The following is a 27799-nucleotide window of genomic DNA, read 5'->3' as shown; positions in this document are numbered from 1 at the left end:
TTACCGAGTAGGATGCACACCTTGTGCTCCAGTGATTCCAAGACTCTTAGGGTGAAAAAAAGAGTCTTGCGGTTGACTCTCAAACGCTACCAAAAAGGTCAAAGAGAATGAGGACAGATGGCAGCTTATCTGATCTAGCAGTATGTAGTTTGAATGACAGCCAAAAAGCAGTTTCTATGGAATGTGCAGGTTTGAAGCCAGACTTGTTGGAATCTTGGAGGTTGTTCTGTGAAAGATTGACAGCTGATTGTAATCAGTGCATTCAATATCCTGTTGATAGGGTTAATAAATGTGACTGTGCAGGAGTTAGGGAGTCCTGGCTGTGTAACATGAAAGTAATGTCCTCAGAGTCAGGAAAGACAAAGTAGGAGAAGCGAGGGGTTGAGTAATGAAGAGACGATGATGTGGATTTTGTGCATAAGCTTCATGCTTTTCCATGTAGAAGGTAGTCTTAGCATTTGGATAACACTGGAAATTAAATAATATAAATGTAAATAATATCCTACAACTTGTTCTACATCTGTTTGTAGTCATGTGGAATTGTGCAACCGAGAGCTTAATGCTAATTCATTTCTGCCAAAGGAATGTTCACTGATGAAGGCCAGAGCACAAAGCTGACTGCCACAAAAGCAGTTCGAAGACAGAGAGAGAGTGAACTTAATATATTTCCTAAAGATATTATGAACACTTTTTGGAGAGATGACAGTGGACATATGTTGGAGCCATAAAGAAAGAATAATGCTGTCAGGGTTTAGTCGCAAACTAATTTGTATTTATTGGCTTTATACCTCCTATGGTAAACGGGATTACTTGCATATACTCTGACATTTCCTTTAGGTAGCCATTTGAAACAGAAAGTGATGGGGTTGAAAGGAATTTTTTTTTTTTTTTACCTGCATGACAAATTACCCTGGGGCACTGGTTTGTTTGTGTTGTTTTTCGTTACCATAAAACACCAAGTTTGGCTTACTTTTCTTAAACATTCCTTTATTTTATTGTGCTAAATGTTGCTGTGGGACTCTAGACAAGAATATCCTAGACAAAGTTTATTTGAGAAAGTATTTGAGTTTGTATTTGAATACAACAATCATGTTGAAGACTACTTTTATTACATACATAACAGGGGTTCTTGTTCAAATACAGTCATTATTTAGTTGAACTAATGAGCCCTTGAGAGAGAAAATAAAAAAATCTTACTATTAAAAATGACTATATACATGGTTAGGGCATACAAGGCATTTTACACAAAAAAGATTCCACTGCCAACATGCCTAAAGGAGAAAGCATGTAAAAAGACAGGCATAACAGGTTTTAACATGAAGACTAACCCCTATGTAATACTACTACACAAAAGCCATGTCACCATCATAAATAGTGAACTAAACCTAAATAATAATTGTCCACGTGAATGACCAATAGAAGGATTTTTTATGACATCATTATTACAGAAAAAAAGATTTTTGTGCTAATATTCCTTCATTCCCAGTTAATTCTCAACAAAAAAGGTGCATCTAAAATTGCTGAGTTAAACATAACAGTTTGAATCACTTCTGTGTTCCAGTACTGAGTGCAGTGTGAACTGACCCAGTCTGGGTTGTGTGATCTCACCAAGGATAGGTGATGATGCTGACCCAACAATCTTGGGTGATTTAAATAACAAAAGCAATCTTCCCTTCAAAAACATCTATTGTAAAAATATATTGTGTTTGGACATAATATTGCAACAGTTCCTGAGAAATATATTTAACAATATTAACTTTATACAACATAAATAATACAGCACTGTATTTGTGTTTAATCATATACTCAGACCAACAAAACTTTTTAACAGTTACTTCTAGTCACCAAAAGATTAATTAACCAAAAGATGAAGTGTTAAATGTGACTTGTTTCCTCTGGGCTTCACCAGATACACGACTCGGGCGACTCGACTTCAAACAGTTCCGGTTCATATTACACAAACATGTTCACTACAACCTGAATATAAAAGATAAATGTGAATTAATAAGCACAAAAATGACCATGATGCTCCTAGAGAAACATTGTCATCTTCCGTCTAATAGTTAACCAGTCAACATTTTTTTCCAGTCTTAGCAACGTCTGTGTTACAAAATGAAAACATCCATGAGTTGAAACAGGACAGCTGAGTTAAATTTTACAGGCGTAACAGAAGACATGTTGTTCATTTATAATCATTATCATGCAGGCATATTCTGTAGACTTTGTCTCACTACCTGACTTCAGACATGAATTTTAAATCAACACTCTGAACACAAAACAGCATTAAAAGGTAACGTTCAGAAAAAAAATTAGATTAAATCGAATAAATTAAATAACATTTCTAAAAGTTGTTGTATTTTCTAACCTGGCAATTTGACATTTATTAGAACTAAATGAAATATATAAACTAATGATGATAAAGTTAAATTATTAGTCTTTTTATATTAAAAAAAAAAACTTACTTCAGAGTCTGTAGTTTGTAATGTTTGTCTTCCTTAAGAGCAGAGAGCTGCTTCTTTACTGAATATCTTATTTTATTATCAGACAGATCCAATTCTTTCAAGTGTGAGGGGTTTGATCTTAGAGCTGAAGTCAGAGCAGCACAGCCTTCATCTGACACACCACACTTACACAACCTGCAGAAAGACACAAGGACACACTCTTCACTGGTTGTAGACAGTTTGTCTTCTTGAGTAACATACAATATGTCTTTAGAAATATTTTACTATCTTTTCCCTGCTTTATGGATGTATAAAAAAATCTCTTTTATAAGCGAACCAATCATTTAAGAAGATCATACTGTGACTACTCAGTCCTAAAACAGGTTCAGTCTCTAGTTTTTGGAAAGGTTGTTAGCTCAGTGGTTGCTGTATCTTTTTTAATCTCAACGTGTAAATGGTTTAATTTGGTATTTACAAGATCTGTGACTGTGTTTTTAAGTTTTACACGTTTTAAAATACAGTAATACCCCAGTATCTCCAGACTACACCGAGGATTCTCCAGTACAGAAGAAAGACATTTCATTCCTGAGTCTCCGAGATTATTATAGGACAGATCAAGTTTTCTTAGGTGTGAAGGGTTTGATTTTAGAGCTGAAGTCAGAGCAGCACAGCCTTCATCTGATATACCACAATCCCACAACCTGTAGAAAAACACAATGATGAACTCTGTCAACTACTTTTTATCTTGGTTTAAGACTTCAAATCACTTTAGAAAAACATCACCGTATATGTACATTCATACACACATGCTTAAAAGTTTGTAAACCCTTTTGAAACTGTTATATTTCTACATACTGTAAATATATGAGCCAAAACATCATCAAACTTTCACATAAGTCCCAAAAGCAGACAAAGTGAACCAAAGTGTTCCAATATTATGTATCTGTGAGAGGCAAAAGTATGTGAAACTAAAGGAGTGTCTGTTTTTATTTAAAGAACAGAGATATATCAAAGTCTGATGTGCATGGTTTAGGAAGTGGGTCATGGCAAAAACAAAGGAGATTTCCGAGGACATCAGAAAAAGATTCATTTTGCGCATTAGAATGAAAAAGGTTACCAAATCATCTTGAAAGAGTTTGGACTCCACAAATCTATAGTCAGCCAGATTCTGTATAAATGGAGGAAATTTAAGGCCACTGGTACCCTTCCTAGTAGTGGTCAACCTACAACGATCACTAAAAAAAAAGCAAGACGTGCCAGTTTGGTCAGAAAGGACTACAGCGTAACTTCTAAGTAAATAAAAACCTCTTTTACTTATGTTTACTTATGGCTTATGTTAATATTCATGAGTCTGCCATCAGGTAAACACTAAAAAACCTTGGTGTGCAAGACAGAGTTGCAAGCAGAAAGCCACTACTCTCCAGAAAGAACATTACTACCCATGAAGTTTGCTAAAGATCATGTGGACAAGCCAGAGGATTATTGGATTTGTGGATGAAGGAGAACAAAATAAAACTTTTTGGTTTAAATTATATATATATATATATATATATATATATATATATATATAATATATATATATATATATATATATATATATATATATATATATATATACACACACAGTATATACATTTTACACTTTTTTTTTTCTCAAAACCAGGTGTAAATTAATGTGTTATTGGGAGCGGTATAATGAAGTTTTAATCAACTTTTGACTTGTCAGCGTTGATTGATTTGTTTAAATATGGACTGGAGTTTGGACTTTTTTTTTTTACATTAATTAATTTCAGAGACATTCCAGTCACCTCAAGTTACATTTTGCACTACAGCTTCTCACATTATGTACATCTGACTCAAAGATACTTTGACAAAACTGAGGTGGATCTTACCACAGTTTCTGCAGTTTACAGTGAGGATTCTCCAGTATAGCAGAGAGACACTTCACTCCTGAGTCTCCTAGTTTATTCAAAGACATTTTCAGGTCTCTTATGTGTGAAGGGTTTGATTTCAGAGCTGAGGTCAGAGCAGCACAGCCTTCAACTGAGACACCACACTTACGTATCCTATAAAAAGACACAATGTCACACTCAAAAAAATCTTGGTTTACTTGTTTCCTCTTTACAAGGGGCATCAGAGAGAGAGAGAGAGAGAGAGAGAGAGAGAGAGAGAGAGAGAGAGAGAGAGAGCCCTGATCACATGACCTTTAATAATGCATGTGCACAATTTCCAAAATAATATATTATAGCCATTATAAAGGGCTCTTTAGAAAGTGGTAGATCTCTATGTTTTTATATTATACGACATTATATTATATTAAGACATTATATGAGGATCTTACAATTAGAAGATCTTACCACAGTGCCTGCAGTTTACAGTGAGGATTCTCCAGAACAGCAGACAAACACTTCACTCCTGAGTCTCCGATTTTATTAAAGGATATATTCAGTTCTTGCAGGTGTGAAGGGTTTGAGCTAATTGCTGATTTTAGAGCAGAACATCCTTCATCTGATATACCACAATCACATAACCTGAAGAGAGACACAATGATATGCTCATCACCATTTTAATTTTTAAAATCTTGGGTTACTTATGAAATAATGTGTTTGTAAATGAATACAAAATTGAACATACTGAGTGTAATATCTGTTGTGAATGATATTAAACTTTTAGCAGCTAAAGCTGAACAGACAACAACAGACTGACCATTAATTATAATCAGAGAAAGAGAAAGTGACTAAAACATTGTCCAATGAATTCAACAAACAAATATAAAAAAATAGAATCAAGGACAAAAATAAATATGCACATATCAACAGGTATACAAACTGCACATGATCATATATCATGTATGATCATGTCCATCTAGCAACCTACCTACAAACACATAAGCTGGGTAGTGAGGTGGATTCAGTAAAATGGTGGAAAGAATGCCAAATAATCTACCCAAGTTACAGTCATTATGATCTACCCCCACTACAGTCACATCAGAATCTTTGAAATTCATCAATATGCATTGAACAGAAAAAGTCTTCCTCCAGAAAATTAATCCTGAGCCTAAAACATGCTTTGGTCTCACTATTAGAGAATGTGTCTTATTGAGGTGCAGGTCACATGACTCTCAGACAGATGATCTTACCCCAGTTTCTTCAGTTTAAAGTGAGGATTCTTCAGAACAGCAGACAGAAACTTCACTCCGGAGTCTCCGAGTTTATTCTCAGGCAGATACAGTTCTCTCAGGTGTGAGGGATTTGAACTCAGAGCTGAAGTCAAAGCAGCACAGCCTTCATCTGATATATCACACTCACGTAACCTGTAAAGAGACACAATGACACATTCTTTATCAACAGATCTTTTCTATTTCTTGACCCATCACAAGGTATTATTAACACTGACCAAAACATTACTGCCAGATTTTAAACAGTAGGTTTGCCTGGGTAAAACAAGGTGGTCACAGGTTTGAAAAGAAGAACCTGAAAGCTGACAAATTGGGTTCAACAGGTTCTATGGCTTCAGGATACACTGTAAATAAAACTTCAACAGAAAAATGATATGAACACAGAGAAGCAGATGAGCTGAGCTTTTAGTGTATTTGAGGAAGGATTAAAAAAAAAAAAAAAAAAAAAGATTTCTTTGAATGTGGAAGAATTCAGATATTTTTTCACCTACATAGTGACCATGCACTGTGATCTGCTCTCATACACACACCTATTGATCCTGTAATCAGTGAAAAGATCTCTGTGAATACTGCATGGTTATGTATTTGTTCACTGAGCTGCTTCTGTAACACAAATCTGGCAACTCTGTAAATAGCAGCTACACAAATATGTACTGAACATTCACTGACAGCAGTTCTTAAAGATTTAAGAAGAATTTTAAAAATTGTTCAACCGCTTTGATTCCAGTTTAGCTTTCATTTAAACATGTAATTTGATGTATTAATTAGACCAGATGTACAAACTAACATGTAGTTTGTACATCTGACCCAAAGACAAATCATCAGTGTGTCGTGAAAAGAAACAATCTTCCCACTCAGGACATAATGATAAACCTAAAGCTACCGTGCCAATCTCACTGATAGAGATAGTGTCTTACTGACTGTCAGAGAGATGATCTTACCACAGTTTCTCCAGTTTACACTGTGGATTCTCCAGTACAGCAGAGAGACACTTCACTCCTGAGTCCCCTAGTTTATTCCGGGACAAATCCAGGTCTCTCAGGTGTGAGGGGTTTGATGTCAGAGCTGAATTCAGAGCAGCACAGTGTTCACCTGATACACCACACATAAACAACCTGTAGGGAGACACAATGACATAGGATATATTTTTTTCGTTCCACCTCTTGACTAATCACGAGGTATAATTAACAAAACATTACTTTTAGTCAAACTTTTATTAGTGAGTGAGTCTGGGTAAAACAGGGTGGACACAAGTTTTAAAAGAAAACTCAAAAGTCAGCAGTCAAATGACAGAAAAAAATTGACCTGGTAGTTAAAAGAGGTTTGCCCATTGCCCATTTATGTAGTGCATATACACACACACACAACAGAAAATAAAGTTAGACATCTGTACTGCTGTGTTTTACTGGTGCTTATGATATTATTCCAAATAGAATTTAGTTTAAATAAAATAAAATCACATTTCAAGCAGCTTTCCCCAATTAATAAATTCATGACAAAAATATAGGCTTTATGCCAACATTCTGAAATCTAACATTCTTGTGCATTGACACTAAACATAGTGTGCATAACATTTACAGGTCTTTTGAGAGAAATCATTATCACTTTATGACTAATCTATATGTTTTGCATGTTGTACTGTTACAGGAAATATCAGAATATCAAAACAACAATGTACACAACTGCTGCTTTAGTGAGTTATTGTGACACGAAGAGAGATGTTCTTACCTCAGTGTCTCCAGTTTACAGTGAGGATTCTCCAGTCCAGCAGAGAGACATTTCACTCCTGATTCTCCTAGGTTATTCCCAGTCAGATCCAGTGTTTTCACAGTCAGATGCAGTTCTCTCAGATTGGAGGTTTCTGAGTTGAGCGCTGAAGTCAGAGCTGACCAACTTTTCACTCCAAGTGTATCACACCTGATACTAAAGAAAATAAAATACATAATGGATTAATCCTAATGCAGGTTATCAAACAAGTCTTCAAACTGTCTATGGTGTCTCATGAGAAAATCTGTCTCATTTTCACAAGTGCGAAAAGTACAAGCACTAATAAAAACAATATGCTTAAAGTGATATTTCTGCAAACATCTCAAATGTAACCATCAATACTTATGTTATAAACATCCCCAGGGACATTTCTGGTATAAGAGGTCACGTCGGGCTCATAAGGGACACTACTTCAACTAGCACTTCTTTCCTTATCTTTCGCATTTTTAAAAAAAAAAAAAAAAACAAAAAAAAAAAACACCTTTGACACTTTTTCATTGTAACTTTGAACAAATGTTTTAAACTCATGGTATCTTAAGTATGTAACTTAGTGAGCCAGCATTAATGTATTCAATGTTAGAGATTTAAGCACTTATGTACGTCGCTCTGGATAAGGGCGTCTGCCAAATGCTGTAAATGTAAATGTAAATGTGTGTAAATAGATAAAATAAAAAATAAAAACACACTATTTTATCATTTGGTTAAAGATTTATGTAAAGCCACAGGACTCCTGTAGTAATAGAAACTGCAATTTATGAAACTAGGTTAAGTAATGAGTGTAACTAATGTGGAAGATCACAAAATGACAATGAAGTTGGAGTGTAAAAATGCAAAAAAGAAGCAGAAGACGCAAAACAGACCTAACACTATTAACAAATGTTACGTTCATGAATTAGTTTTAATCCAATTTGTGTACTTTCAATTGTGATGGAAAATTTTACTAAGAAGTTGTTTGTGAAGTTTGAACCTTCTGTGAGTGAGAGTTGTTGTTACTAGAGATTGATTGTGTGAAATAATAGAGGCTCAGAACAAGCTGGAGACGAGCTGGAGAAACAGCGTAGCTTGGTAAGGTCATCCTGATCAGATGATCAGGCATGATAATCTAGCCGATGACTGACAATGTTTTCCTTTCTTAAGTCTCTGTGTTTGAGTCATGTGTATAAAAACTCAGTGTAACAAATGACCGGGGCCCTTCCTTTCTCATGCATCACAAGGCCTTGGGTCCTGTTGCACAGCAGCAACAAATAAATTGTAAACCTATTTATTCTTGCCAATGCCTACCAGTGTGCCATTTTCTCAAAACTTCCACATTTTTTTGCTTGCACTTGTTGAAGTAATTAAAATGGATATAGTAAATTTTTAATTACAGCTAACTGTACGGTTGTTGCCAGTCCTGTGAAATATGGGATTTTCTAGTATTGAAAATTAAAACGTGTGAGCTTGCATGTCAGTCATTGTTGTCATGGTTACAAAGACTCAGCAATGCAGCTCTCAAAAACTTTCTTCTAACACAAATTTCTTGTGAAACACACAAGGCTGTTGAGGTTCATGTGTGAAACTAGATACAGTGCTGTCACCGACAATGAATACAACAGTACAGCAAAATATTTAGTAAAAAATATATATCAAGCTAGATATTGTCACTGTTTTATTAGCATATATATATAAAATACTATAAAGCATTTTATATTAGCATATATATATATATATATATATATATAATACTAATAAAATAAAATACTAATATAAAATACTATAAAGCTTTTCAAAGTCAGTTTTCTTTGAAAGACAAATAAAAACTATTATCTATTAATTAATTAACTATTAAGTTATAAGAACAAGAAAATTGTTATAAAAGTATAATAAAGAAAACCTTTTGGAGATGAGGTTACTGCAATAAATGTGGTTCTAAATGCTATCATAGGTGAGAATATGCACCAAATATCCAACATAAAGCCAGTATTATTATCTATCAAGTATCAAATTATAAATTTAAGAAACTAAGTATTTCAAGATACTAGCTCATACTTCAAAACTTCAAAGTTTTTCTCTTCAAACGAATAACACACTTCCACATGTTTAATTCCTACCCTTCAGTCTTATTCATTTGCTCATGCATTTTATATTCCTAATTTAATATACAGTATCTCACAGAAGTGAGTACACCCCTCACATTTTTGTAAATGTTTTATTTTATTTTTTCATGTGACAACACTGAAGAAATGACACTTTGGTAAATTTGTTGTAACCTCAAAATAATTCAATACACAGCAATTAATGTCTAAACCGCTGGCCACAAAAGTGAGTACACCCCTAAGTGAAAATGTCCAAATTGGGCCCAATTTTCTCTGTGTTATGTGACTCATTAGTGTTACAAGGTCTCAGGTGTGTTAAATTTGGTGTTATCGCTCTCACTCTCTCATACTGGTCACTGGAAGTTCAACCTGGCACCTCATGGCAAAGGAAACTCTCAGGATCTGAAAAAAAAAGAATTAGAACAAAGATGGCGTAGGATATAAGAAAATTACCAAGACCCTGAAACTGAGCTGCAGCACAGTGGCCAAGACCATACAGCGGTTTAACAAGACAGGTTCCGCTCAGAACAGGCCTTGTCATGGTTGAACAAAGAAGTTGAGTGCATGTGGTCAGCGTCATATCCAGAGGTTGTGTTTGGGAAATAGACATATGAATGCTGCCAGTATTACTGCAGGTTGAAGGGGTGGGGGGTCGGCATGTCAGTGCTCAGACCATACACCGCACACTGCATCAAATTGGTCTGCATGACTGTCGTCCTAAAAGGAAGCCTCTTCTAAAGATGATGCACAAGAAAGCCCGCAAACAGTTTGCTGAAGAGAAGCAAACTAAGGACATGGAATACTGGAATCATGTCCTGTGGTCTGATGAGACCAAGTTAAATTTATTTAGTTCAGATGGTGTCAAGCGTGTGTGGCAGCAACCAGGTGAGGAGTACAAAGACAAGTTACAAAGGAAGTGTCATGGTTTGGAACTGCATGAGTGTTGCCAGCACTGGGGAGCTACAGTTTATTGACATACAGTTTACCATGAATGCTAAAATGTACTGAGACATACTGATGCAGAGCATGATCCTCTATCTTTGGAGACTGGGCCACAGGGCAGAATTCCAACATGATAACAACCACAAACACACCTCCAAGAAGATGACTGCCTTGCTTAAGAAGCTGAGGGTAAAAGTGATGGACTGGCAAAGCATGTCTCCAGACCTAAACCCTATTGAGGATCTGTGGGGCATCCTCAAACAGAAGGTGGAGGATGACAACCTGTGATGCTCTGGTGAACTCCATTCCCAAGAGGGTTAAGGCAGTGTTGGAAAATAATGGTGGCCACACAAAATATTGACACTTTGGGGCCAATTTAGACATTTTCACTTAGGGGTGTACTCACTTTTGTGGCCAGCGGTTTAGACATTAATGGCTGTGTGTTGAGTTATTTTGAGGGGACAGCAAATTTACACTGTTATACAAGCTGTACACTCACTACTTTACATTGTGGCAAAGTGTCATTTCTTCAGTGTTGTCACATAAAATTATATAATAAAATATTTACAAAAAATGTGAGACGTGTACTCACTTCTGTGAGATACTGTATGTATCGACCCTGTATCACATTTAGGTCAAAACATACCAAAGAACAAACTTGTCAGAGAGTTTTACCTTCTTCCTTTCTAAAACTGTAAGAGCGAAATAGTTATATTCAGCTTTACTTACGTTGCTTTTCTGGATGCTGCAATCACAGACATCAATTTCAGAAGAACAGCTTCTGTTATCTTATCTGTACTTGTATATTTACTCAGGTCAAACTCTTCCAGCTCCTGTGCTGATGTCAGTAACACAAACACCAGAGCAGACCACTGTGAAGAAGAGAGTTCACTTTGTTTTCCAGATTTCAGGTAGCGTTGGATTTCCTCCACTAGAGAATTATCACCCAGTTCATTTAGACAGTGGAACAGATTGATGGATTTCTCTGTAGGAAGATCTTCACTTATCTTCTTCTTGATATACTGAACTGTACGTTTTATGCTCTGGGATCTACAGCCTCTCTGTGTTATCAAGGTTTGTACAAGTTTCTGATTGGACTCCAATGAGAGACCCAGAAGAAAGCGAAGGAAAAGGTCAAGTTGTCCAGTCTGACTTTCTAAAGCCTGATCTACAGCACTCTTGTGTAAATTTGAGATTGTATTTTCTTTTATCTCTTGTTCAGAGACCTGATTTTGTATAAGAACATTCCTCTTTTTCATCATGAATGTCAGGTGCACATACAGAGCTGCGAGGTGCTCCTGAACGCTCAGATGTACAAAGCAGTACACTTTACTCTGGTGAAGCCCAAACTCTTCTCTGAAGATCTGTGTACACACACCTGAGTACACTGCTGCTTCTCTCACATCAATGCCACACTCTCTCAGGTCTTCCTCATAGAAGATCAGGTTCCCTTTCATCAGCTGCTGAAAAGCCAGTTGTCCCAGTCTAAGAAGCATTTCTTCATCACTCTCCTGATTATTTGAGTATTTTTCACTTATGTTTGTCTGAATAATGAGGAAGTGTGTGTACATTTGAGTCAGAGTTTTGGGGATCTCTCCACTGTCTGCTTCACCCAACATTCTCTTTAGAACAGTGGCTGAAATCCAGCAGAAGACAGGGATGTGGCACATGATGTAGAGGCTTCTTAATGACTTCAGGTGTGTGATAATGTTATTGGCCAGGCTCTGATCACTGATCCTCTTCCTGAAGTACTCCTCCTTCTGTGGGTCATTAAACCCTTGTACCTCTGTGACACGATCCACACACTCAGAGGGGATTTGATCAGCTGCTGCTGGTCGGGAGGTGATCCAGATGAGAGCAGAGGGAAGCAGATTCCCTCTGATCAGGTTTATCAGCAGCACCTGCACTGATGCTGATTCAGTTACATCACACACTCTCACTGTGTTCTGGAAATCTAGAGGAAAACGACACTCGTCCAATCCGTCAAAAATGAACAGAACCTTTTCCACACTGAACCTTTCTGTTCCTTTTGTTTCCTTAAAAATGACATGAAGGAGCTCCATCAGACTCAGTTTCTGGTCCTTCATCAAGTTCAGCTCTCTGAAAGGAAGTGGAAATATGAAGGGAATGTCCTGATTTGCTTCCCCTTCAGCCCAGTCCAGAATGAACTTCTGCACAGAGACTGTTTTTCCGATGCCAGAGACTCCCTTTGTCAGCACAGTTCTGATGGATTCATCTTGTTCAGATAAAGGCTTAAAGATGTCATTGCATTTGATTGGTGTTTCCTCTGTTGTTGTTCTCCTCGATGCTGCCTCAATCTGTCTCACCTCATGTTCATTATTAACTTCTCCACTGTCTCCCTCTGTGATGTAGAGCTCTGTGTAGATCTCACTCAGGAGTGTTTGGTTCCCAGGGCTTAACATCACTCCATGCAAACACTGAAACTTCTTCATCAGATTTAATTTTAAGTTTTTCTGGAATTTATCTACAGCCACAGATTCTGGGCCATGCCTGTGATATGGTGAGAGTAGAAAAAAGTGGTAAGACACGTGGTCCTCTTATTACATTGAAGATTTTTCTGATTGGTTACAAAGTTTTTTTATATTGTTCTCACAATGTGTTTGTCTTATTCTAGTGTATGTTTTCTACAATCAAATCACTCTCTATTTTATACCAGCAGGTTTTGTAATAACAACATAATATAATTTCTGCATGTCAGTGTTACAATCATGTTAGTTTTGTTCTTACTCTGTATCTGTGATTCTCTTTTCTTTTATGTCTCCTTCCTCCTGTAGAACACTGTGAATAAAATTTGTAATTATACATTAATCTTAATTTTGCACAGTACTAAATACATTGTGACAGAACATTATGAAACTGGAGCAAAAATGATTTTAATTCTAGATTCTAGTTATTTAATTTTCCCTGTATGGTCATTTGGGATGTTATTCAATACATGACTTTAAATGAACAGATAATGTGTTATAAACTGATACAAATACAGATATAATCTTTTAAGAAATATTGTAAGAAAAGTTAACAACTATAAATTCCCAACTATAGTCAGTATAGTATAGGACAATTTGTCATTTTTTAATCAGTGCTGTATTTTAACACTACATATAATTCTGTATGAAGTTAAAGTATTCTACAGACATGGACAAAATTGTTGGTACAATTCCATCAAAGAAAGAAGTGACAATCCACAAAACACCCAAGAATGGCTAAGAACAAAACAGTGGACTATTCTGAAGTGGCCTATTATGAGCCCTGATCTAAATCTTACTGAACATCCATGGAAATAACTAAAGAAGGTACAGTACCCTTCAAACCTGAGTCAGCTGGAACAGTTTGCTCATGAGGAGTTACAGAAATCACTTGATTGTACTGATTGTTTCAAATGGTTGTGCAACAAAATATTAAGTTAAGGGTACCATCATTTTTGTCCAGGCAAGTTGCATTAGTTTTTTTAATGTTTTTTTTTGAGCCATTATTCAAAAAATTTTCATTAGTCAATTTTCAGCAAAGGTTTTTTTATTATTACTTTTGTAGGTTTTAAGTTATTTCAGTGAACATTTAGGGTACCAACAATTTTACTGTGTATTATCCCTACATTTTTGCTTTTAAAGGGACATTAAAATTTAAAATGAACGTTTTTAACATCTATGCTCTTGTCTAACAGTCATCACACAGCGGGGTACTAATTAAACACTGGTGTAAATTTTGTGAAGCATTTTATTGTTTGGTGTACATGAAACATATATGAAAATATATATATTATAAAACAACATGCTAAACCAAGGGGCGTTTATTTTAATGATTCCACAAGCAACTTTTACCATTTCCCACAAAATATACTTTAAAAAAGAAAAATACTTAAACTAAAATATATAGACATTTAATATTGGCTTCATAGATTTAGTATTTAATTTGCCATCGGATATTAAAAGTGAAGAGATATTACATGTGTTTAGTTGATGACACTCCATCTTTAAAATCCAAGGGATGCTTTATAGACTCATGACTCTTCATGGACATAAAGCTAGGTGCTGGTGATTCTGATCTCTTGCCCTGGAGTTTACTGCAAAACATTAATAAACAAAAATATTGAGATTATAAGGTCCTTAATGATTTACACTTACATTACCCTTATCCAGAGACTTACATTTATCTCATTTATACAGCTGAGCAATTGAGGGTTAAGGGCCATGCTCAGGGGCCCTGGGGTGGCCCGGGGATTGGAAATCACAACCTTCTGATCAGTAATCCAACACCTTAACCACTGAGTTACCACTTCCCTCTTTTATATACATTTGTTTATAACTTCATAATTGTGATAAAGATTAGATTTTACATACAATTAACAGAATTGAAATGAATAGTAAACACTTTGGGTAAATTACTTCTTTATTTCTGTACTCAGTAAATAATCAAGGTGTGAATAATCATTGATTAGGCATGGTAGGCTACCGTATTTTTGCGGGTGGGGACTCATTATCGGTGTCCTGATCCGGATTCTCCATCTTTGAATGTTAGTAAAGTATGCACAAACACACAGCTGAGTCCTGTAGAGTCCTGTAGAGTGTGCACGTTTCACACGTGCACACACATGCACACACACAGACATGCACACATAGACAGTAAGAAAAATATGAGACATCTGAGAGAAATGTGACAAAAGATGTTTTAAATACACATTGAATTTGTTGCATACTGATAAAACTATATATCTGAGAATATGAGAAGAGGAATGTGTCAAGTGTTTAACAGGTAAGGTTGTACTTGTACCTCACACGACACATCACATTTAGTCAACACTGCTTTTTTGTGTGACATTAATATCACCGTTTACTGTATGTCTTAAAGATGTTTTCCTCAGAGCCACAAAATGGAGTCAAAGCATTACAGGTGATGTGTTGTTCAGGAATGAGTCGATTCTTTGAATTGGGAAACGTTTTAAACATTAAGAGCAGATTGGATATCTTGTTATCTGTCCTTCATCGATTCATTCTGAGGGTTCATTAAACTATAATGCATTCATTAATCTATCCTTAATCTGTGTATTTTTTCTTCACAATGTTCTAATCCTGCCTACAAACACAACCATACCAGACTCCACTTCCCACAATGCACCATAGTATTATAGACACACCTAGAGTTCTCCTTCTGAGCATAAAATATATTTTAAAAACATATTATTTGTTCCACACTAAGAAAACTATATACATCAAACATCCTAAATGTTTAATTTAAGGCACTTGTAGTAAATACCCGATAAAACCTGTATTACAGGTAAAGCTGTACCTGTACAGGTAGGTTTGTTTGTACACCTGTCCCCTACATTTATGCAGATTTCTTACAGCCAATTTTACACGAATTTATGTAGAATATATCCACATTTCTCTTCTATGAACTCATTTATAATAATGACTAACACAAAGATTTGGGATTGTTAATAAATAAAGACCACAATCTTCCAATCAACAAGCCAGAGCATTAAACACTTAAGCTACTGCTGCTCTGGTAACAAATCATTAAACTAAACTAAACACTGAAAGTCTATATGATTTTATAGCAATCAAAAGCAGCAAAAACAACTTAAAACTGTAAAAGCATCAAGGGGCTGCTCCTGTGTCTGACACAATACTTCACCATAAAATATATCTAATGAACAAAATCCCACATTCATGAGTTCACAAGTTTGTTGTTATTGGCCAAGATTGAGTTCTGTTATAACATTTTCTCATCCATAAAGTCATTGTCATAAAGTTTTCTCTTGCCTTCCCCAAGAATTACAGCATTCCAGTTCTGCTGACTGATTTCACTCCATAAAACACTTGTTTACAGTCTATAGACATTTACAGTGAACCTGTTTTACAGGTAAGGCTGTACCTGTACCTCACAAGACTAAGATTTCTTACAGCTAATTTTACAGTTTTATATACAATATATCCAGATTTCTCTTATATAAAGTCATTTATAATAACAAAATATCTCACCTTTAGTCAACAGTCCTTGTTGTGTGATATTAATATCACAGTTTCTGCCTTAAATATGCTTAATTTTTCACACCGCTTCACAAAATAGAGTCAATGCTGAGGGAGAAATACTTTCACTTTTGATTCTTTACAGATGGGGGTGGCACCAGAGAACTATGAATTCAGGTGCTGAGGGCACACCAGTTTATTTACAGGTGGAGCTGAGCCATTACAAATAATATTTGTAACAGGGCTTACTTTTTTAATCTTTTTTTTTTTCATTTTATGAAATTAAAGAAGCACTCAGATTACAAAATGAAATGATTTTGCATAGATTAATTGAACGCTTTAGAATTTCAGTCATAAACAAACACCTATAGCACTGGGGTTATATTTAGCAGATAATACTTAATTATAGTTACCAGTTACTATTAAATAAGTTACTATAACATAATTAAACAATCTTCTAACAATTTTGCATATATACATGAAAACACCTATAACACCAGGTAGTTACCAAATAACACCACTCATGATTTTAAGTCTCAGGGCAATGTTAAAGTTATATAGTCGTCATGAGACTGGATTTTTCTGTGAATAAATGCGAAAGCATGGTGTTTGATGCAAAAAACAAAGACTGTAATGCTACCTACTGTACAGTATGCTTAACATGCTAAACATTAGGGTGGAGAAAACTAAATGTATCACAGTGGTGTCAGTGGAACAGAAGAGTATAGTTGTACAATGTCAATTGAAAGTGAATGTTATGTGTAATGAGGTTCATGTATTTTTTTGTGTATTTCATAACGAGTTCAATGCTTTTATAATAGACTGTTGAAATAGTGTTTCATCGAGTTGGGACTGTAAATTGTTTTCTCTTTCATGAAAAGTGGAAAAAGGTTACTGAAGAACAAATTGATGTTGAACACAAAATAACTGTATTATCATCACGAGGAAATAACTCATTTTGCAGTCGCAAGATGACACAGACCGAAGGGTGTTACGTTATGAATGTTATAGAAGAAGTGATGTATTTGTATTATTGGCTTCAGACACATTGATGTGATTTAATGTACTGTTACGTACATTAAGATATATTATTTTAAGATATGCATAATATATACATTATGTATAATATTATGTATGTATAATATACATATTAAGATATGTTGTGAGTATTCATTTATTCACAGTTCTGTTAATTCAGTAATATCTGTTGATGAAAGAGAAATCACACAGCTAATACAGACTGACACAGAGACAACAGCACGAGCCCGTGTTCCCATTTATTAATGTCTATTTTCTCCCTTTATCAGAGGGTGTAACAAATCTTGCCATGGGGGTCACAGTCCAGTGACTTCTGTGCCGGTCCCAAGCCCGGATAAATAGAGAGGGTTGCGTCAGGAAGGGCATCCGGCATAAAACATTGCCAAATCTAACCATGCGAATTGTCAGTACGTTTTTTATACCGGATCGGTCGAGGCCCGGGTTAACAACGACCGCCATCGGCGCAGTTGACCTACAGGGCGCCGGTGGAAATTGGGCTACTGTTGGTCGAAGAAGTAGAGGAGGGAGGAGAGTGCACAGACAGAGAGAGAAGAGGAAAGGTAAGAGTGTAGGACTGAGAATAGGAACTCTGAATGTTGGTACTATGACAGGGAAAGGTAGAGAGCTGGCTGATATGATGCAGAGAAGGAAGGTGGATATACTGTGTGTACAGGAGACCAAGTGGAAGGGTAGCAAGGCTCGTAGTATAGGAGCAGGATTCAAGCTGTTTTATTATGGTGTGGATAGTAAGAGAAATGGGGTAGGTGTGGTTCTGAAGGAGGAGTTTGTGAGGAATGTTCTGGAGGTGAAGAGAGTGTCAGACAGGGTGATGAGTCTAGATATAAGTTAGATATTGAAGGGGTGATGTTGAATGTTGTTAGTGGTTATGCCCCGCAGGTAGGTTGTGAGTTAGAGGAGAAAGAGAGATTCTGGTGTGAATTCGATGAGGTGATGGAGAGTATTCCCAAGGGTGAGAGAGTGGTGATAGGAGCGGATTTTAATGGACATGTTGGTGAGGGGAACACAGGTGATGAGAAGATGATGGGCAAGTTTGGAGTTAAGGAAAGGAACCTTGAAGGACAGATGGTAGTAGACTTTGCTAAGAGGATGGACATGGCTGTGGTTAACACTTATTTTCAGAAGAGGGAGGAACATAAAGTGACTTACAAGAGTGGAGGTAGGAGAACACAGGTAGACTACATCCTTTGTAGAAGAGCCAATTTGAAAGATATTAGTGACTGTAAAGTAGTAGTGGGAGAGAGTGTAGCCAGACAGCATAGGATGGTGGTGTGTAGGATGACTCTGATGGTCTGTAAGAGGAAGAGGTCAAAGATAGAGAAGAAAACTAAGTGGTGGAAGCTGAAAAAGGAGGAATGTTGTGAGGAATTTAGACAGAAGTTGAGGCAGGCTCTGGGTGGTCAGGTAGTGCTGCCAGATGACTGGGAAACTACAGCAGAAGTGATCAGGGAGACAGGGAGAAAGGTGCTGGGTGTGTCATCTGGAAGGAGGAAAGAAGATAAGGAGACTTGGTGGTGGAATGAGGAAGTTCAGGATAGTATCCAGAGGAAGAGATTAGCCAAGAAGAAGTGGGATTTGGACAGGACTGAAGATAATAGACAGGAATACAAGGAGTTACAGTGCAGAGTGAAGAGGGAGGTGTCTAAGGCCAAGCAGAAGGCATATGACGAATTGTACACTAGGTTAGACACTAGAGAAGGAGAGAAGGACTTGTACAGGTTAGCTAGGCAGAGGGATCGAGATGGGAAGGATGTGCAGCAAGTTAGAATTATTAAGGATAGAGATGGAAGGGTGCTCACAAGTGAGGAGAGTGTACAGAGGAGATGGAAGGAATACTTTGAGGAGCTGATGAATGAGGAAAATGAGAGGGAAAAAAGAGTAGAAGGGGTGAACTCTGTGGAACAGGAAGTAGATAAGATTAGAAAGGATGAAGTCAGAAAGGTTTTGAAGAGGATGAAAAGTGGAAAGGCAGTTGGTCCTGACGACATCCCGGTAGAGGTCTGGAAGTGTCTAGGAGAGGCAGCAGTGGAATTTTTAACTAGTTTGTTCAACAGGGTTTTAGAAAGTGAGAGGATGTCTGAGGAATGGAGAAGGAGTGTGTTAGTGCCGACCTTTAAGAATAAGGGTGACGTGCAGAGTTGCAGCAACTATAGGGGGATAAAGTTGATGAGCCATACAATGAAGTTGTGGGAAAGAGTAGTGGAAGCTACGTTAAGGAAGGTGGTGGAAATTTGTGAGCAGCAGTATGGCTTCATGCCCAGAAAGAGCACAACTGATGCAATTTTTGCTCTGAGAATGTTGATGGAGAAGTATAGGGATGGTCAGAGGGAGTTGCATTGTGTGTTTGTAGACTTAGAGAAAGCGTATGACAGGGTGCCAAGAGAAGAGCTGTGGTACTGTATGAGGAAGTCAGGAGTAGCAGAGAAGTATGTCAGAGTGGTGCAGGACATGTATGAGAGGAGCAGGACAGTGGTGAGGTGTGCTGTAGGTCAGACAGAGGAATTCACAGTGGAGGTGGGACTGCATCAGGGATCGGCTCTGAGCCCCTTCCTGTTTGCTATAGTGATGGACCAGTTGTCAGAGGAGGTCAGACAGGAGTCTCCTTGGACGATGATGTTTGCAGATGACATTGTGATCTGTAGTGAGAGCAGGGAGCAGGTGGAGGAAAACCTGGAGAGGTGGAGGTTTGCGCTGGAGAGAAGAGGAATGAAAGTCAGTCGTAGTAAGACTGAGTACATGTGTGTGAATGAAAGGGAGGGAAGTGGAACAGTAAGGTTACAGGGTGAAGAGGTGAAGAAGGTACAGGAGTTTAAGTACTTGGGGTCAACAGTCCAGAGTAATGGAGAGAGTGGGAAAGAAGTAAAGAAGCGAGTGCAGGCAGGTTGGAGTGGGTGGAGAAAGGTGTCAGGAGTTCTGTGTAATAGGAAAATATCAGCAAGAATCAAGGGGAAGGTGTACAGGACAGTGGTATGACCGGCCATGCTGTATGGTTTAGAGACAGTGTCACTGAAGAAGAGACAGGAGTCAGAGCTAGAGGTAGCCGAACTGAAGATGTTGAGTGACAAGATTGGACAGGATTAGGAACGAGTACATCAGAGGGACAGCCCATGTTGGATGTTTGGGGGACAAAGTTAGGGAGGCAAGATTAAGATGGTTTGGACATGTTCAGAGGAGGGAGAGTGAGTATATTGGTAGGAGAATGTTGGACATGGAGCTGCCAGGCAGGAGGCAAAGAGGAAGGCCAAAGAGGAGGTATATGGATGTAATTAATGAGGATTTGAAGCTAGTGGGTGCAAGTGTTGAGGATGCAGAAGATAGGGATAGGTGGAGAGAGATGATTCGCTGTGGCGACCCCTGAAGGGAAAAGCCGAAAGAAGAAGAAGATCAGAGGGTGTAACACTTTCAAGAGAGTGTTGAGCCTGGGGTCAGTGAGGTAAACTGCAGTTCATGGCATGAGAGGGTGGCAAATGAGGTCAGTACATAGAACTGTAGCTCAGGACATGAGTGTGAATAATGGGGTATATAATAAAAAATAATTGGCAGGTAGACCGGCTGTTACGACCCAATAATAGTCTAGGGGTATTTAGGGAAGTAACACTCAAAAAAACAGAAGATTTCCAGGAGTATATGTGTGAAAGGGTGAATACTGTACAACACACAAATTCAAACGATTTTACTCAAATAAAGATATTCAAACGAACTATTAATCAAAGTATTACAGTAAGTGACAATATATAATAATAAAGAATGTGAGACTATTTACAGTATTTACAGGACAATTAACGAAAGGAGAGGTACGGGGGGAAGGGACGAGAGTGGTGCTAAAGGAAATGAAGTAACAAAACAACACAACACTAACTAATTTGGTTTGACCCTCTAACCTGACTAATAAATAAAAATGTGGAATAAAAAGGTCTTCAGCGTAAAAACGCCCTACCTAAACTACTCTAAATAACCAAAACAATAAACGTACAAGGGGTGGCACTCACTCCTAAATTAGTGTATCTAATACAGTAATAAGCAGTGTTGTAACAGAGTACAAATACTTCGTTACTGTACTTAAGTAGAAATTTCACGTATCTGTACTTTACTTCGCTATTTAAATTTGTCAACTTTCACTTTTACTCCACTACATTTCCTAGATAAAATGTATACTTTTACTCCGATATATTTCCACTAAGCATCTTTGTTACTCGTTACTACAAAATAAAATCAGAAGAAATGTGTGCAACTGCAATAAGGGAGGTTTGGTGAATCACTGCTCCTAGATTGCATTACGCTCCGCACACTCTATTTCAGCGTAATGTTGCCAAAGGGGGAGGAAGCACAACTGAAACCGCCATGGAAGCACCTACTGGAGGACCTCCCGTTATCCAGGATGACCACCGGTGAACTCGGTGAACAGGGTGAAGAAGTTATACACCCGTGGCCGTATTTACAAGAAATGTTTCTGTACAATGGTATAAAAGATTCTTCCTACCGGATGAAGTGCCTCTTATGCCTACCGAAAAGCACAGAAATTTTGGCATTCAAAAACTCCCCGTCCAACCTGAAGAAGCACATCGAGGTAAGTTAAATTAATAGTTATTCAGTAAAGCCACAATGTCAATGTGATTCAACATTAGTTATCATAAGCCGTATCAGATATCTGGCTAACGTGATAGCCAGACTAACGTCTGCTTGTTAACGTTGCTAATTAGCATGGCGCACATGTTTAATTAACGTCAACTTTAACGTTACACCGCTGATTTTCCCCTGGATTTAATTCAACCGAGAACTCTCAAAGACATGCCCATAATACTGAAACATTCTTAACTGTTTATGGTATATCATAACTGCCGGGCCGAATATTTCCTCAGGTAGGCTAATGTTAGATTAAGAAATATTTTTTAAAAACTGCTATGTTAATCAGTGGCAGGTTAGAAAGAAAGTGTTAAGGGCTATTCACGTCTTCAAAAGCATCATACGTTTTGTCAAACTTGAGATTTCCTTTTATGATAATTAACTCAAACTCAGTGGTTATAGGATAATTTTGGGCTAATGTTATAAATTGTGAATGTACGCTTGCATTGTTGATCAAAGTCACAGTGCTTTTATTGCCACACAACGAGTTGGCGGATTTTTTCTTAGTAGAGCAGCTATCTTAAAGGGATACTCCACTTTTTCCAAAAATATGCTCATTTTCCAGCTCCCCTAGAGTTAAACATTTGATTTTTACAGTTTTGGAATCCATTTTTAAATCGCAAAAATATAGAAACTCTTTGGTTATTTTTGAGCACAATGCTAATGGTCTAATCAGAGTCAATGGATTATGCTAAGCTATGCTGAAAATGGTAGCGCCAGACCCGGAGATCAGCTGAATGGATTCCAAAACGGTAAAAATCAAATGTTTAACTCTAAGGTACATGCAGTGGGCGATAAACAATAACACAAGTACAGTACAGGCTACAAAACACAAACAACAGCAGGTTGTACAGTACCAGTTAATAGTGTTATTGCCTAGGTGTTAATGGTGGCAGTCTGAATGTTTATATTTCTATGTTATTGAAACAAGATAATATGGTAACATTTAAGTTAACACGTTTTTAAAAATGAAACTATATTCCCATCAGTGATGCAAATTAGAAGTAGTTTCTAGTAATTTGCGTCACTGATGGAAATATAGTTTTATAAACATTATCTAACTGCAAGTAAGTTAAACAGTCAAATGACAATTGTTTGTGTTGTGTGACTTTAAAAGCTAAAGTAGCTAAAGTTGCTCATTAAATGGCTCTCCCTCTGAAACAGAGAAAGCATGTACACCACCTCAAAAAGTATGAAGGGTTTACATCAACAAAGAGAAAAAGGGCTCCTGAGATTCCCACCTCCAGCATCAAGCAGACCACATCGGTGAATTCCAGGACTGTGTCTCAGAGGTCCATTGACAAAGCTATAGTGACTTATGTGGTCCAAGGACTCCGGCCATTCCATGTTGTTGAAGAATTTCAAGATTTTGTGAAGGAACTGCAGCCTAATGAAAAAATTACGTCACGGCTGACTCTGCACTCCATGACTGATGATGCCTCCAGGGGAATGAAGAGGGCTGTGACTGAGGACATGAGGGGAGTTGACCATATCGCCACCACCACCGACTGCTGGTCTGTCAGAAGGCGGAGCTTCATTGGTGTTACTGCCCATTGGATTGACGCAGACAGTCTCAAACAGCTGAGAGGTTCGCACACATTTGTTGTGTTGGCAAGTGCCCTGAATGACATCCACTCTGAATTTGAAATTCAGGGGAAGATTGTGCGAACAACAATAGACAATGCCTCTAACTTCATAAAAGCGTTCAACATTTTTGGTGAAGATGAGAACAATAAGGCCATTGGAAGTGATGGTGATCATGGCAGTGCATCTCAACCAGGAGAGGAAGAAGATGATCAAGAAGGGGATGAGGAAGTGGTGTGTTGATGTGTCAGCACTTCTGACTGAAGATGATAGTTTAGAGTTCCAGCTCCCAAAGCACCAGCACTGTGCTTGTCACCTACTCAAGTTAATAGTTGATGCCATGAAAATAATCAACCCAACTTGATGCAGCGTACAAGAAAGTGTACCGTTCAACATTTGGGAAGTGTAGTGCACTTTGGAACAAATGTGGAAAATCCACCCTTGCAGCCGAAACTGTTGAAGATGCTTGCTCCCTCCATCTGCTGCGCCCGAATTCCACCAGGTGGAACTCTCTGTTCCTGGCAGTGGAAAGACTGCTGATAATAATTAAAGAAAAGAGAGAGGAGACCATCAGAGTCATCTGCACTGACCTAAAGCTTCCAATGTAAGTAGGAATTATGTGTTTTTATTTTGTTTTATTTCATCATAATCGAACATCTGGAATGTCTTTCTTTGTCCCATTCTTTCGTGGACACTAATAACTTTACATCACATCACATTGTATCCCAACTTCCACTTATTATTGGTCAATTTTACTAAATTACTCTTCCAGCAGTTATTTTGATGAATCCAATGAAATGGTTACAGTGTTATAAAAACAATGTTGTTGTGTTTTGTTTTCAACAGGTTTAATCCAGCTGAACTCGCCTTTCTCGCAGAGTATGCCGCTGTCATGAGCCCTGTCACCCAGGCTACCAACATCTTACTGTACAAGCAGAAGCAAATGCCATGATGGGGTGGCTACTTCCAACCATCAAGTTGCTCACTGTCAAGCTTGACAGAGTCAAGTTGCCACTGAAGTACTGCAAGCCTCTGGTGGATGCTCTACAGGTAACTTTTATTATTGTATTTATTTTCTATTGTCTTAACTCTTAAATGATTCATTTTAATTATATTTAAGTTTCTTTGGCACTTTGTCTCAATACTTAAATGTTTTATGTAAATAAATAAATAACCTGCCTTGCAGGTGGGAATCATGAACCGTTTTGGCCACATGTCAGGAGAACCAGAGTTGATCACTGCTGCGATTCTGCTTCCAAAATTCCGAACGATGTGGACAAAGGATGAAGCCACAATCAAAACGGGTAAGATATCATGGGATAGTGAAAAAATAGGTGTATATTTTCACAATTTGTCATACTGGCAATTCACAAATCAAGATTCTGATTGCTGCACAACAAATTTACCCTCGGTACTAATAAAGAAACCTTGAAATAAGTAAATAAGAAATAAGTTATTTATTTTTCATTTTTACCTGAAGTTAATACAAAAGTGAAATTTCTGTTTCTTTCTTTTTTCTGATGTCAGCTCTAAAAATATGTGAGATTAAGAAGATATGGGAAACCTGAGTATGCTTTACTATAAGAAAGCCACAATAAAGCTCACAATCAAAGTTCTAACCACTTGCTTTAAAAAAAAAAAAAAAACTTTCGAGAGAGAGAGAGAGAGAGAGAGAGAGAGAGAGAGAGAACAAGAAAGAAGAAACAAAAAGACACCGCCACACAGACATAACACCGGCTACTTACTCGGCTATGCCTATATCAACCCCAGGCATAAATACGACTTTACACTGTTTCTTATCAAAATATGGGTGACGGTGTTTGTTAGTTGGTATTTTGTCCATCTTCAATAGGAGTGACTGGTGAAGAAGAGGACATTTTTTCAAGACCTGGGTTTTTGACTATCCAGGGCAAAATTACAATGGAATATTTTAATTTATTAAAATACAGGTCACAGAGGGACAAAGAATAGTTCATTGAACAGGAGCTAGGAGGCAAGTCAGGAAGCAAAAATAGTTGATGTATGATTTTATTTTTTTCTGTCAGTTTTGTTTCAACAGTTTGTCTGGTAGTGTTACTGATGCAGATGTATAGAATGATTCATATGTTTGAAATCTGGAAGACTTCAATTGTGTATCTCTGTGATATGGTAGGTAAATTTTAAGAGTGTGCCTTAGAGAAACGGGCAAATTGAATATCTGCAGGTTTTCCCCTTGTTCTTTTCTGTATGTATCCCATATTTTTTTGGAGAGGCAAAACATTTTTACTTCTTTTCCCTCCTGCATAAACAATACGGTATTCACTTGCAAATTCAGCCATGCATATGTTCTCAAATTCAAGTCTTTTTGGCCTGGCCTTGTATTTGTCTGTCAGTCCGGTCATCCAGACATTCTCTAATTCAGGGTTCATGGTCTGTAAGTACTTCATTGGTAAGCTCATCTTCACTGCATTGTCATCACTGGGAATAAACACAATAGCTCGTGGTGATGATTTTAATTTCAGACTACATGTACGAGCGACTGCGACGAGACTCCTGCGTGCTGGCCTCTCACTTCTTTGCATAAGCATTCATGACCTGCTTCATGCTCGCTCTTTAAGACAGGTTATTTTCACTAGTCTTTTATCTCTCTTCAGGTAGTCACTCATCTCATGTTCAGGTTTGGACATATATGTACATGATACAGCTGTATGGGTTAAGAATGAACTGTATGTCCATGTTTGCATTCCAAGATCTTAGTAGCAGCGGATTATAGCAATTAACCCAGAAGTCTAGGGGTTCCTCAACTGAATAGACATGCTAGATGCATTTCACTCACAAACTCTGCAAAGCAGATGTAGTTTATATCACATACAGACTCATCAAAGGTGTTTTTATCATCAGGAAATTGCACGGGAAATGACAATTTTAAAAATGTTCTCAGGCCTATTTCTCTCTGCTGGGTAAAATGCAAAATATTCAATCATCGTAAGACAACAACTGCTGATCAAGATCTGGTGGCTGAAGACATGTATCCAAGGCAAAACCAATATCTTTATATTTTGAATAGATTTCTTCCAGTTTTCTTAACGCAGACAAGACCTTGTTCATATTTACAGTTTGAAATTGATAATGACCCTGATAGCATGGACACCTTTTCAGTTTCATTGCTAGCAGTTGTGATTTGCTTCTGGGTCTGAGTAAACAGATAAAACAGAAATGACAGGTCCTTTTATAGCTCGCTGTTGACCTTTAGTAGAAATCTCCTCAGGGATTACAGACTTTGACTGACAGCTTATTAGCGATGCAAAATTCCCATGGTCTTAGTGCCGTCTGATGTGTGTTCGAATGATGTTTTATTAGAGTAGTATTGTTTTAGTTTTTTCAGTATTTCTTCAGTCAAAAAGCTTGACAGTATAATTATGCTGAATAAATAATTTTATCAGGATTTTAATGGAATAAATAAAACTCATTTACTAGAATGATAGCATTTGTTTTAACACACACACACAGTGTTAATTTTTATACTCAAACTACACTCGTTATTTTTTTCTCAAGTGGAAAATTTCTATATGCGTACATCTGTATGTTTAATCTATAATGGCGCATACACATGTGGAGTCTATAAAAGCGCGTGACTGAGATTCCTGTCAGACCCAGCGATCGAGACGACTGAGAGGAGAGGCAATTATAACAAATTATTTGAACATTTTTGTACAAAAGTTATAAATTCATACAATAAACTCATAATAAACTGTTAAACTGGTATGAATACGGATATGAACATAATGACAGTCTAATTGCAAAGTTTGACAGCAGTTTCTGACAGGATTAGCGCCCTTAGCCCTTATATTAGTGGCATTGAAAAAGCTTAATAAGTCAAAGAAAGATACGTCGACAAAAGTTTAAAGGTACTTTTGACATTTAAAAGTGGCAGGAATTGAATACTGTAGCCACAGTGCTATCGCTCCAAAGACAGAAGACAAAATGACATATTATTAGTGAATAACAGATGCTGAAAGGATGTAGCTTTTCACAGAGGAACTTTTTACTGCACTATAATGCATCCTGACAGCCTTAGTGCTCTGGTTTTTCTGATGTCCGATCTTGGAGCACGACATAAGGAAGGCGTTCAGTAGAGCGAACACCAGGAAGGCAGCAGGACCAGAT

General features: G+C 37.3%; 1 protein-coding gene across 1 annotated transcript; it reads right to left on the bottom strand.

Annotated features, from left to right (window-relative positions):
- Window positions 1-1087: 1087 nt before the first annotated feature.
- Window positions 1088-16507, bottom strand: LOC132858826 (NACHT, LRR and PYD domains-containing protein 12-like). The gene is made up of 13 exons (XM_060889330.1): window positions 16403-16507; window positions 14874-14978; window positions 14368-14484; window positions 13152-13202; window positions 11133-12914; window positions 7348-7542; window positions 6561-6734; window positions 5581-5754; window positions 4799-4972; window positions 4334-4507; window positions 2969-3142; window positions 2463-2636; window positions 1088-1977 (listed from the first exon to the last, which is right to left on the bottom strand). The coding sequence occupies exons 2-13, from the start codon at window positions 14924-14926 to the stop codon at window positions 1971-1973; spliced, it is 3249 nt and encodes a 1082-aa protein (XP_060745313.1). The 5' UTR covers window positions 14927-14978; window positions 16403-16507; the 3' UTR covers window positions 1088-1970.
- Window positions 16508-27799: the final 11292 nt, after the last annotated feature.

Source organism: Tachysurus vachellii, chromosome 16 (assembly GCF_030014155.1).
Source record: "Tachysurus vachellii isolate PV-2020 chromosome 16, HZAU_Pvac_v1, whole genome shotgun sequence".
In the NCBI taxonomy this organism is placed as follows: Eukaryota; Metazoa; Chordata; class Actinopteri; order Siluriformes; family Bagridae; genus Tachysurus; species Tachysurus vachellii.
Note: the sequence above shows the minus strand (reverse complement) of the source record. Positions and strands in the feature narration are given on the sequence as shown.

Bases quoted from the DNA above. Each gene is read 5' to 3' on its own strand.
- LOC132858826 (XM_060889330.1), bottom strand. From the start codon at position 14,926: ATGGAGAATCCGGATCAGGACACCGATAATGAGTCCCCACCCGCAAAA. The intron at 12,915-13,151 runs GTAAGAACAAAA...ACCATATCACAG, and splicing joins AAGAGAATCACAGATACAGA to GCATGGCCCAGAATCTGTGG. The intron at 6,735-7,347 runs GTAAGAACATCT...GTCTCCCTACAG, and splicing joins TGTAAACTGGAGACACTGAG to GTTGTTTATGTGTGGTGTAT.